The following is a 13,684-nucleotide window of genomic DNA, read 5'->3' on the forward strand; positions in this document are numbered from 1 at the left end:
AGTCCTTTTAGAACTTTAAAGTGCTGAAAGTTATTTTTATAAATAAGCAGTTGAGTGTTTGGATAAAAGTGCTTAAATGAGGAAAATTATGTAAATTTTAGGGTTAAAAGAATAAAAAGGGTAGTTTGGAAATTTAATTAAAAATAAGGGATATAAAAGTAATTTCCATGGTAAAAAAATGACTTTAAGCACTTAGAAAAAAAAAGTTAGGAATCCTAACTTTTCATTTTTGACTGACTTTAAGAACTTTCTGGCTTAAAGTTAACATTAGTCAAACACGTCCAAAAGCTGAAAAAGGGCTTTAAGTTGGTTTTGACCAACTTAAAGCCAATTCAAACGGGCTCATATTCAGTTAGTCTTATAAAGGGGATTTGAAAAGTATGAAAGTGTTAGTAAATCTTATTTTTATTTTTGTGAGAAAAAAATTGGTTCTCATACACTTCAATTTTCAGAACATGATTTAAGAAGTACAAAAAAAAAAATTATGATTAAAATATTAGATATAATCAAAATAGAATCACTTATACTATATGGAGTAGTAACTAAAAAGATAAGATCTCTCTTTCAATTTAATAGAGTAAAAAAGATTTGTGGAATTATAATATCAGTTCAATGTGGTTTAAAGTATTCCACCATATCTTCATCCAAACCTAAACTCCATTATTGCCAATTCAATAATCATTTTATATTAAAAAAACTTGCACTTGGTTATATTGTTTTTAATTCTAAAACAGCCTTTTGCGTGTATTACTAGTTAACTACCAGGTTTCCAGCTGTCTAGATCAATAATTTAATGAACTTAATAATGTCAAATAATTAATCACCAAAGAGTCCCAAATTATCATGTTCTCATCTCTTCAAAGTGTAATTATGCAAAGATGGACGCCCAGAAAAGGCACTTACTTTATCCTAAAAGGCACTTTACTTTATCCTAAAAGGCATCTTCAAAGTAATTTCTCTATCATTACCTTCACTTCAACTTTAATAAAATTAAAATAATAATAATTGATGAGAGTTAAATGTCATTCGGAAGTGTGATGGGATGTCCGGGTTGGCGGCATCATATGATATATATCGAATTATTATATTATATCAAAATTTTTGATATTATAGTATTGATATTATGATATTTGGTATGATATATGATATATTTTTTAATTTTTTAGATATTCGATATGGTATTTGATATTTAGAAATAACATATCGAAATATTGAATATCATATCAAAGTATGATTACATAAATAACATATATGTATTATTAAAATACTAACAAATATGCAACCTGTCATTAGTATAAACTAAATGTTTAGAAGTTGAAACTTTGACTATTTTATTTTGATTGAAATGTAATCGATTAACAAAATAGTTGTATTTTTTTTTTGAATATATATTTCTACATGTGTTAGTATAATATAATTGAGAACATTTTTGAATTGTCAAAGTTATACTATTATATGAGTATATATTAATCGAAGTTAAAAAACTATGATTATCAATTTACCATACCGTAAATATCGAAATCAAACTTCAAAATATCGAATTATACCGAATTAAATTAATATGATAATGATATAATATTTTAAAAATCGAATACCGAAATTACTAAATCTAAATTTCAATTACCGTACTATATCATATCCACTCCTAGTCAGATGTATGAAGCAGAAGAATCTCAAGTTCGAGTCCTAAGTTACAACATTCATAGTGAAATGTTTTATCTTTTAATGGCCCTACTCTATAAAATCTGAATTAGTTGGGTCAGTTAGCTACCAGATGATTATACAAAAATAAAGTAGAGATAAGTGTCAAAAACACACTTGAACTATAACCTTTTTTAAAGTTTCATACCTAAATTATCATTTATTAGTTTGACAAACACACATCTTTTTTTTATTACACTCTCATCATAATGTGTGTACTGCACTCTCTCTTTTATTTTTAAAAAAATTATCACATCACACTCGGACAAAACATTCCATCTTTATAAAAATTAAATAAATTATTAGTATAAGTTAAAGTTAAATATTTAAGTATTACTATCCCAAAAAATATTAAAATATTTTTTTTACCCAACTCCACCACTTTCTCTCAATGTAACCCCGCCGCCTCCCCCATATAATGATTTAGATATTGTTTTAGTTTTTTAATAGAAATAATTCTATCCCACCCACCTAATCCACAGCAAGATTTTATTAACTAATATTTTTAACTAATATTAAAATTTTATTTTATTTTCCCAAGGTGAAATATTTTATTCATGTGCAAGATTTTTTTAAATAAAAGAGAGTGTATTACACACACCACTGAGGTGTTCAAATTAATAAGTGATAATTTAGGAATGAAACTCACACTTTCAATAATTTAGGTATTTAAAACTCAAAAAAAATGATAAATTAAGTATATTTTTAATACTTATCTCAAAAAAGAAAAATTAAACTCCAATGGAAGTTAAATTTTGATATGCTATGTACAACAGTACAAGAGTAAATTATGTTAGTACAAATGTAAGAGAATCTGCATTTGATATTTTTGTTTTGTTTTGTAATCCTCATTGCATTCTATCATCATAACTATGGAAATTACTTGAAGGGAAAATGCATAAATTTCCTTCTAAAGTTATACCGAAAAGTTAATTATACACTTAAATTATCATGGTGATCTATTACACATCTGAACTATCTAAGAGTGAATACTATTACACACATTAACGCATAACACTATTACATTTGCTGCCACGTTAGTGCCACATCATCGTCACGTCAGGAATTATAACTTTTTATATTTTTTTTCTTTTCTTTTCTTTTCTTTATTAATTAACTTTTCTTTTATTAACTATATTTTATATTAATTAACTCCTAATTAATTATTAACTATACATCCAATTTTTTATATTCTTTTTTTTTCTTTATTAATTAACTTTTCTTTTATTAACTATATTTTATACTAATTAGCTCCTAATTAATTATTAACCACCCATCTAATTTTTTATATTTCTTTTCTTTTCTTTTCTTTATTAATTAACTTTTCTTTTATTAACTATATTTTATACTAATTAGCTCCTAATTAATTATTAACCACCCATCTAATTTTATATATTTCTTTTCTTTTCTTTTCTTTATTAATTAACTTTTCTTTTATTAACTATATTTTATATTAATTAACTCCTAATTAATTATTAACTATACATCCAATTTTTTATATTCTTTTTTTTTCTTTATTAATTAACTTTTCTTTTATTAACTATATTTTATACTAATTAGCTCCTAATTAATTATTAACCACCCATCTAATTTTTTATATTCTTTTCTTTTTTTTTCTTTATTAATTAACTTTTTTTTATTAACTATATTTTATACTAATTAACTCCTAATTAATTATTAACTATCCATCCAATTTTTTATATTCTTTTCTTTTCTTTTCTTTATTAATTAACTTTTCTTTTATTAACTATATTTTATACTAATTAACTCCGAATTAATTATTAACCATCCATCCAAACCCCCTCCCCCAAACCCCAATCGTCTTCTCCACCAAAATGGGGAGAATAATTCTTCTTCTTCTTAATAGATTTTGAAGAAAAAAAATCAAGATTCAAAATGAGAGTAAATGGAGGTGGGTGTGAAGAAGAAGAGGGTAGGTGGTGTGAAGAAGAAAGGATGTTGGGGTGGGGTATTTTTTTTTTTACTTTACAGAAAATCTAACACGCTGCTTCTTTTTTTTGCCACATTAGTTGTAGGGAGTAATAGTTTTACTTTTAGGTAGTTTAGATTAGATGTGTAATAGGTCGACATGATAATTTAAGTGTGCAATGGAAAAAATTTATGTATTTACTCATTACTTTAACCCATCACATAGAAAAATTGAGGAAATAATTTCTTATGACCAGTTACAAATTTAATAGAAAAAAATGACCTTTTTAGATTTTATGTATAAAAATGGGGATATCTTATGTATAAAAATAAAAATCTCTCGTAAAAAAACATAAAATTAAAAATAAATTTGTAAAGTAGTATAAAACCAAATCTCCCGAAACCAAAGAATCAATCAAGACAGCAACAAAATGTATGTGATTGTTCATCAATTAAGGAAGGGACTTTCCAAGTTTCTCTTATATACAAAGCAAGAGTTGGAAGACAATGATCCAGTAATAATGAGGTTGAAAAATTACATGAAAAAATCAATTTCACTTTTTGAGAAGAAAAACAGCCTAAGTATATCTGTTAATCTGCAGACAATAGTGTTGAAAATTCAATAGCTTATCATAGAAATTCTTCTCAACCATCCACAGAAAAGAGACCTTCTATTATACTGAATCAACTCCATCAACCTGTTGCCTCGCGAGATACCTTTCCCTTCTTTCTTTCTGAAACAGTAAAAACAACGAATATATATAAGAACAGAAGTCATGTTAGACAATTGATTTTGATACTTTTACATGATTCAAAGGGCGAAACTGTATAGTTTTCCAGGAAAATCATTTGTATCCTAGATCAGTTTAGAAGCACAAATAAACTAAAGTTCCTGTTTTATATTCCAATATAGTGTTTTTCTTTTTTTGTTATGGAAATGCCATGCAAGAGATCGGAACGTAAAGCCTGAGCCTTGAACTTAAGAACATAGTAGTGGCAAGGTAACTTACCCATTCGTCAATAACAAGACCTTCTCCAACAATCTTTGGACCTGTATCTTCTGGAGGCCTTTTGCGTGCCTCGACCTCAGCCTCAGCTTCAGCTAGCTGGCGGTTAAGTTTCTCGAGTGCCTAAGGAACATGAGCCACGAAATCCTTACATTAATCTGATTCATTAATTACATTAATCCATTTCCACATAAACCTTAGACAATTACATTAATTGAAAGAGACTGCGGAAAAAATCTGATTCAACTAATGAGCAAACTTGGTAGAGAGAACCTACTTACAGGGCAAGGGCGTTCAGCATCAAGGAAAACAACACCTAATACTTGTTCAACTGCCACTTCATCTTTTCTTTCGTCAAACTGAACCAAATCACCGTTAGCAGGAATACAAACATTAGGAGGCTCGAAGGTCTAATTCTTTAACGAGTTAAAGGAGAGGGGTGCACAAAAGGATGTAGAAATAAATTACATTAAAAAACGAAAAGAAGTATAAAAGTACAGGCAGCCAGGGTTAATTTTCCTTCAAGGATAGGTTATTTTTCATATTGTTTCTTCTAAGTGGAATGGCTCCTATGATTAGGGTGTAAACTTATGGCAGAGATTGGAGACGTTTCTCCATATCTTCTTTTCACATTTGACGCAACTTAATTTTGATGCTCTATGGATTTGCTGGCGAAAGATGTTCACATTTTAACCACCGACTATGGGTGCTCTCATCTCCATCTATACATTGCAGCAAACATAACATGGTTTAAATCCATACCAAAATTCCGTTGATATAGATCATACAATCCAGTTATTAAACTAACTGGTACGCTAGTGAGTTGGTTTGAAGAACTGATCTAAAGAGGACATGTAACGTACATGTGCACATGCAGAGTCTTGAGGTGACCAAGGCAAATCCACTCAACCTCTCAGTGACAGTTTTTAAAGAGCAGACACAGCATTCAAATATGAGGAGACAGTGGCAACAGCAACATTTCAGTGTCTTTTCTATGTATATATTTTATATTTTCTAAAATAAGATGAAAGTAATATATATTCTTTTCGGAATCAGAGGTTCATATCATCATGAGAGGCCACTACTCTTTATTAGTGGACGGCTTACTTTCTAGTTTCTATATACTAGATAGTCGTGGTGGCACGAAACTGTAGCTATAGCATGTTGTCATTAACATCAAAAGAAAAAGGAAAAGAAATGAAAAAAGACGTGTGTTAAATGGAAGCACCTTAAAAGGAGGAGTTGTTAAGTAAGAAGTACTGAAAGGAGATAAACAAGATCAATGATTTGAGGTTATTCTAAGTAAGCTTAAGAGGAAAAGTAATCACAGCGTAAGCAAGAAATGTGTCATTTCTAGTATGACCCTAAAAAGGTTTTGCTGTAAGGACTTACGGATTGAATGGATCAAGGCGCAATCTCTTTGTTATTCTAAATATTGTTTCAAGTGATTCTACATTTCCATCACGCATATGATTGATTCTCTTCGATTTTTTTCCTTCGTTTTTTGGACTTATACTTGTTAGATCAAATATATAGCATACTCACTTTCCTGTCCGGCTAAATTATTCAATAAGAATAATGAAAATTCCAGATATCTACTCCTAAAAAAGCTATATGAATTACTGGAATGAAAAAAAAAAAAGTTTCAAAGGCCAAGATTGGATTTGAGCAGGTTATTCACTTTCATGAGAAAATACATCTGTTAACTCATGGAGGGGCAAACCATTATTTAGCACTTACCAGCTCCGGCACATAATCCACGTCCTCTTTTACTTTTAAGCTCATGACTTTGAACTTGACCCTGCTCTTCTTGCCAACTTGTTTCTCGTTATTACCAGGTGGCTCGACGAATTTGAAAACTGTTAATTAGGCGTGGCGTTAGCACATTTAAACAGCAAATAAGCAAGAATTCTCAATTAGCATCACACAGGAGGACATGAAAGGCCAAGAGGAGATGTTACCAGTTGCAATGAGACTATCATCAGGAGCAAGAATACCTCCTGGTGGCCGCATGTAACAACTTTTTGGCCCAGTTGTTTGAAACTGAGAAAGCATAATGAAGTAAAATTAGAGAACATGTCTGAATACCAATAGTAAGCTGATAAAGACTACAAATAGAATTTGGGAGAAACATAGAAAGGGCAACTACACAGTCAAATCTTCTTATGCTGGTCAATAAATTAATCTATGGCCTTGGAAACACATATGGAAAGTAAAGTTCCTTACAAGGTGGCTTATCGCTAAAGAAGCCGATTGACCCAAGATCATTTGAAGAGAAAGGGGCTCGGCTGTGCACAAGACGTTATTCATGTGGGAAGGAGCCAGAAAACAATAGTCATCTTATTTTGCATTGTGAAATGACTGATCATCTCTGGCATCTATTTTGAATATGAAGGAATTAAATGGACAATGACAAGCTCAACAAGATAGCTATTGGAATTGTGGCTTGGGCAGAATTGTCAGACAGAAGAATAGGTGGAAAACTATTACTGCATACATATGGTAGATTATATTGAACAAGAAGAACAAGGCTACTGTTTGTGTGTTCTGAATTGTAAATATGGGATTCCACACTACCTTCGTGTTGATGATGTACAAAAGTCGTTACCCTTATTAAAAAAAAAATACAAATATAATTCTTCTCAAGAAAAGAAAAAATGCAATTGAACTGAGAGTTATTAGTGTAACAAGAAAAAGGAGAAAATTTCTGTAATAAAGTAACTATCAACAGCTACAAACCCATTCAGTGTAATACCACAGGTGGGGTTTGGGTAGGATGGTGTGTACGATGTCTTACACGGCCTTGTGAATGTAAAGAAGAATGTTTCCAATAGACCCTTGGCTCAAAGCAACTATCTTATATTTTAATTCAGAAATGGTTGATCTTGTTTCAATACAATATCTAATAAATAGACAAATTAGCTCAGTGGAAGATCCAATTTCACTGTCCATAGTGATGTAGATCTCATAATAATGGTGTTACCCACTAACCACAATTCATCATCATTTTAATCTTCAACATGCAGAATTACTCTTAAATTAAAAAAAAAAAATGGCCCAACTTTAAACGGATTGTCTTTAAAGCATTAGTACTAATAACCAACTTAGAAAAAGTTGGCCAGTGGGGAATTAAAGTGACTTGTTGCACTAATTATGGAGATTATGAAATTGACATCATGAGTATTAGGTACTAAGCACATATCACATTAGAAAAACTAAAGTAGCAACTATTAGCACCACCAAAACAAGAAAAATTAACAGGACAATGAGGTTAATATAATGTACCTTGAAGGCCACAGGATTCTTGCTAATGTTCTTGATTCTAATAGCACTCTTGACTTGTTTACCAGGCTCATCTACAAAAGGGATAAAAACAGAATAAGCATAATCCAATAAGTAAATATAGATATGAAAAAATATAACAAATATAGAAACACCCCTTAAGACATAAGAATTATTACTACTACTAAATAGTCAAGTTTCATCCAAAATAAAGAACAAAACAGAATTACTACAATTTAGTTAATATTAGGCCATTACATTTACATAACACAAGTATACTCCTGGTGAAGTAGCTATGAAATAAATAAATAAATAAATCCATTACTGTAAACATAAAAGTAATGCATAAAACTTACTTTCTATTAAATCCAAATTAAGACAAAATTAACTATAGAAAAGTACTCCCTTAGTTTCAATTTTCGTGTCTTAGTTTGACTAGTTACTTAACTTAGATGGCATTTGGTCATGAAATTTCACTTTTTTTCCAGTTCAACTCCTATCACTTTTCACTTTGAAAACAAAAACTGTCTTTTTCAAATTTTGAAACATGATCAAATGCCCATTTAAGAAAATAAAGACTATTTTTGAATCTTGTGATCATAAACAAAAATTACATATAATCTACCAAAAAACTACCTTTGAATTTTGTCATCTTAAACATTAGACCCTTACTAAAGATAGAAAAAGACATTCTTTTTAATACAGACTAAAATAAAAAACAAGACAAATAAATTGAAACGGACATACAATAAAATTACTCAATTACCTATGTTATTTAAAATCAACCAAATTATGCCATATCAAAATGGGTAGCATGATCTAATTTCATAAAAAACACTTAAATGGGAAAAAAAGTAAAAAAATATCAACAAAAATTGATGAACATACATGGAAAGTAAAGCTTGTTTTGTGGATCAAGGCTTAGCTTGCGACGAGTTGGAAGAAGTGATTTTGCTACAGAAGAGACATTAAGTGAAGCAGGAATATTAGAGTGATGATCCACAGAAATGCCATTGTGGTGCTGTTGTTGGTGTTGCCTAAAAGAGGATGAAGAAGACGCAACAGAAGAAGAAGAAGTAGCAGCGACAGAGCTACTAGTTGTATGCCAAAATGGAAGTTTACAAAGACCCCAAATCTTGCCATCAGATAGAGATTTTTCATTAGCAAGTGCCATTGTTGTTGTAGCTCTGTTAGGCACTTTTTTGGTTTTCTGGTAGTCTATAACTAGAGCATTTAGGAGGGGTGGGGGTCGGGCTAGGGAGGCATAGGATGCGTGGGAATGATGGGTTGTTGTCATAATGTGTATGGGGAGTGTGACACAGTTATTGCTGCTGTTGGTTTGGCTCTCTTCAGATAAAAAGTTGTATCTTTAATATAGAGCCCGTTTGGATTAGCTTAAAAAAGTTACTTTTATGTATGAAGTGCTTTTAAAATTTTAAAGTGCTGAAAGTTATTTTTATAAATAAGCAGTTGAGTGTTTGGATAAAAGTGCTTAAATGAGGAAAATTATGTGAATTTTAGGGTTAAAAGAATAAAAAGGGTAATTTGGGAATTTAGTTAAAATATAAGGGATATAAAAGTAATTTCCATGGTCAAAGAAAATGATTTTAAGCACTTAGAAAAAAAAAAGTTAGGAATCCTAACTTTTTATTTTTGACTGACTTTAAGAACTTTCTGGCTTAAAGTTAGCATTAAACAAACACGTTCAAAAGCTGAAAAGGGGCTTTAAGTTGGTTTTGACCAACTTAAAGCCAATCCAAACAGGCTCATATACTACTCCTACTCTATTATTCCTCCTCTTTCAAAATAAATGGTGTTTTTATTTGTTAATTTGATTTAAAATAAGTTGTTTTAATGGATATTATTTCACCAAGAAAGATTATAATGGAGTGGTTCAATACAATTGAATACAAGAAAATACTTTCAAAAAAAAAAAACAATTGATTTTTCTGGCTACGGAAGAATTCTTTTATTTTTAATCAGAGATACCGGGTTCGAATTTTCTGGGACCTCGAGTTGCCTTTGTTTGGGACCGAATGTGGTCCATTGCGACCTCGAGTCACCTTTGATAAGGAGCGTTTTACCTTTTAATGTGGGACTTTTCAGTCCAAATTCGAATTTAGACGGGCTTCGATTCGGATATCGGATGAGAGATAAAAAAAATAATGTTATTTCAATTTTTATTTTTAATTAAATAAAGAGAGTTTTACATGACCAAAAAATTACTAAAAAACTATATCTTTTTTCAATGTATTTATTAAAGATAAATTAGTAAAAAAAAAATCTTATTTTCTAAAAATAAATATTTTTTTACTATATGTTCAAATTAAAAATATCACTTATTTTAAAATGGAGTATCTTAGCTTCTTCTCATTATTCCTATTTGCTTTTTTTTTTTTTTGTCTGTCTCCTGGGCTTCCCCACTTTCTGTTTTTCTTTTTGTTTCTTTTCCCTTTCACATTTTTTGTTCAACAGAGTGATTTGCATGAGTTACTTGTACGTTAAAACTTATATGTTAATTATATTCTCCTTACTAGTACGTTTTATGGATATTTAATTTCACTCCATCTTTAATTTTTTTCGGGTATAATGAAAAGTACTTAAACAGAATTCTTAAAAGTTTTTCGCAAGTTACATGGCTTAAATCTGCTAAGAGAAAAAACTTCAATCTTTGAATGCATCTTTCAATATTATTTTTCAAAAAAATATTTTGTGCTCTTCGTTTATCAAAAATTAGACATGTTAATTTACCTTCCTCCAAATAAGTTTGATAGAGAGTAGAAAGTACACATTCATCCTTAATCATAGGTCTCGGGTTCGAGATTTCTGGGAATGAAGTTGCCTTTCTTAGGGAGCGTTTTACCCTAACTTTCCGATGCAAATTCAGATTGAGTCGAGCTCTAATATAGATATCGAACGGTGGATGAAAAATCAAAAAAAAACATTAACAGGCATATTATTAACTTTCAACAAATATTTTCAATCAGTTCTTGACAATCGGATTTGTTTGAGTGCACCCATCACCCATGCCATTGATGTTACGTAAGTCATTAGATTATGTTGACAATTAAGAAAAACAGAGAGAGTCATTTTCTGGAGGTGGTAAAGATTAATGTTTACTGCTAACATGTTAAAACGACCAAAATAAGTAAATTTGCTACTTATATCTTAGAAACCAACCAAAATAATAATTTATGTTTGTGCATCACCGAAATAATAATGAAATTAAAAAGGGTTAAATAATAAAGAAAGAACGCACGAATTATATTCACACTTATTAAATAAAAAATTTATTGGTATCGAATATTTAATTTAAACCAATAAATGGACCAAAAAGAGAAAAATGAAGTTTTCAAATTAAAGTTGAGCATGCATTGAAAGGCATAATTTGGTGTGATGCACTTTATGCTAGACGCCAGAATATATTCTAGGATCTAATGAAGAGAACAACATTGGCAATTTATTTTTCGATGATACTCACATGTGGCCCTCTGAGTAGTTAGTCATTTGATTGACAGACGGATTAAATTATCTCAAGATTATAATTTTAAAATTATAATTTTTGAATTAAATCATCTCACTTAGAAGACAGGATAAAATAATTTTAAAAAAATTGATGGGATAAGATGAAATATCAATTAAGTTTAAGATTAAATTTATTTTGTGTTTAGTTGACGATATAAATTTATACCAATTTTTTTCTTTTCCCCACCATTTGTCGAATAGTTGGGCGATATCAACCAATTGCCCCACCAGCATTATCTAATTATTCGAATTAATCCTTCTATTGAAGCAATTATAGGTTTTACTCGTCTTTGTAATCATTTTGTTTTTTAATTGCTTGGTTGAAGGTTTGAACACAATGGCCCTAGGTCTCAATGATAATTGCCTTCTTTGTAATTGACCCTACTTTTTGACCAAACTCAAATTACACTATATATATATATATATATATATATATTCTAATTTCTTAGTATTAATAAACAACTGTAACAACAACAATAATAATATATACAGTGAAATTCCACAAGTGGATCTGAGGAGGATAGGATATATGCAGAGGGACTATTTTCGAAAGATCATCGGCTCAAAAGTCATAGTCCCAAATAAGAAAAAAAAACAATATATATAGCATAATGGCAAAACGAAAAGCGAAACAAATTGTCACATGACAAGAACAATAATGATAGCAAAGTAATGTGATAATCAAAGGCAATAACAACACAACTATAAGGCACGCCTACACCTACGACCACCCTAAACCGACCCACGGCAAGATACTATTCTATCCCTACTAGCTTTCTACCATAATCCGCGACCTCCACTCCTTTCTATCTAAGGTCATGTCCTCGGTGATATGGAGTAGAGACATATCTTATCTAATCACCTCTCCTCAATACTTTTTTGATCTACCCCTACCCCTCCGCATAACCCCCAAATCTAACCGCTCGCACCTCCTAATTGGGGTATCGACACCCCTCATCTACACATGATCAAACGATCTCAGTCTCGCTTCTTTCATCCTGTGTGCTACAGAGGTCACTCTCACCTTCTCTCGACTAACCTCATTCATAATCTTATCACTCCTAGTGTGTCACACATCCATTTTAGCATCTTCATCTCCGTAACATGCATCTTCTGAACATGAGAGTTCTTTACTGCCCAACACTCCACTCTATATAACAACGCCGGTCTAACCACCATTCTATAGAACTTACCTTTAAGTTATGGTGGTACTTTCTTATCACATAGGACTCTAGAGGCAAGCCTCCATTTCATCCACGCTGCCCCAATGTGATGCCTGACATTATCATCGATGTCCTCACTACTCTAGATGATGGATCTAAGATATTTAAAGCTTTCTGTCTTGGGGATGGGTTGAGTAGCAAGCATCACTTTCATGTCCTCTAAGTATTCTGTTTTGGTCCTACTCAATCTGAACCCTTTAGACTCTAGAGTTTGTCTCCAAACCTCCAACCTATCATTAACTCTGTCCCGAGTCTCATCAATCAAAATAATGTCGTTCGAAAATAACATATACCATGGAACATCCTCCTGAATAGACTGTGTCAGCTCATCCATCACCAAGGCAAAAAGAAAGAGATTCGGCATAGATCCCTGATGTAGTCCCATTTCAACAAGAAAATGCTCTGAGTCACCTCCCACTGTCCTAACCCGAGTCTTGGCTCTAGCATACATGTCTTTTATCGCCCTAATATACATCATCGGGACACCTTTAGCCTCTAGACACCTCTAGAGAACAACCCTCAAAACTTTGTCATAAGCCTTTTCAAGGTCAATGAACACCATATGGAGATCTCTTTTTCTTTCTCTAAATTTCTCCACCAATCTCCGCATAAGATGAATTGCTTCAGTAGTCGACCACCCCAGCATCAGTCCGAACTGATTCTCTGAGATTGACATTCCTCTTCTCACCCGCATCTCCACCTCTCTCTCCTAGTTCTTCATAGTGTGGCTTATCAATTTGATACTCCTGTAATTATTACAGTTTTGAATATCACCCTTATTCTTGTACAATGAAACCATAGTACTCCACCTCCATTCATCGAACATCTTAGCAGTCTTCAAAATAACATTAAACAACTTAGTCAACCACTCCAAACATGCATTGTCAGTGCTCTTTCAAAAGTCCGTCGGAATCTCATCGGTGAATCTATAAAATTTAAAGATTAAGCAAGAGTCTTCTCTTGATGTGCATCACAAATGAGCCGTTTGGTAGCTAAAATGAGTATATGACCTTAGTC

The 13,684-nt window shown here is 31.3% G+C and overlaps 1 protein-coding gene across 2 annotated transcripts; it reads right to left on the reverse strand.

Annotated features, from left to right (window-relative positions):
• Positions 1 to 4,062: 4,062 nt before the first annotated feature.
• On the reverse strand, positions 4,063 to 9,264 carry LOC129893246 (vesicle-associated protein 4-1-like). 2 transcript variants are annotated; one of them, XM_055968757.1, is made up of 7 exons: positions 8,808 to 9,264; positions 7,923 to 7,993; positions 6,599 to 6,680; positions 6,378 to 6,496; positions 4,919 to 4,996; positions 4,641 to 4,760; positions 4,063 to 4,364 (listed from the first exon to the last, which is right to left on the reverse strand). In XM_055968757.1, exons 1-7 carry the CDS (start codon positions 9,214 to 9,216, stop codon positions 4,305 to 4,307), a joined length of 939 nt encoding a protein of 312 aa, XP_055824732.1. In that variant the 5' UTR covers positions 9,217 to 9,264; the 3' UTR covers positions 4,063 to 4,304. The 2 variants fall into 2 exon arrangements, with proteins under 2 accessions (XP_055824732.1, XP_055824733.1); XM_055968758.1 differs by lacking the exon at positions 4,063 to 4,364 and having other exon boundaries at positions 4,915 to 4,996.
• Positions 9,265 to 13,684: the final 4,420 nt, after the last annotated feature.

The sequence above is a fragment of the Solanum dulcamara genome, chromosome 6, assembly GCF_947179165.1.
Source record: "Solanum dulcamara chromosome 6, daSolDulc1.2, whole genome shotgun sequence".
Lineage (NCBI taxonomy): Eukaryota > Viridiplantae > Streptophyta > Magnoliopsida > Solanales > Solanaceae > Solanum > Solanum dulcamara.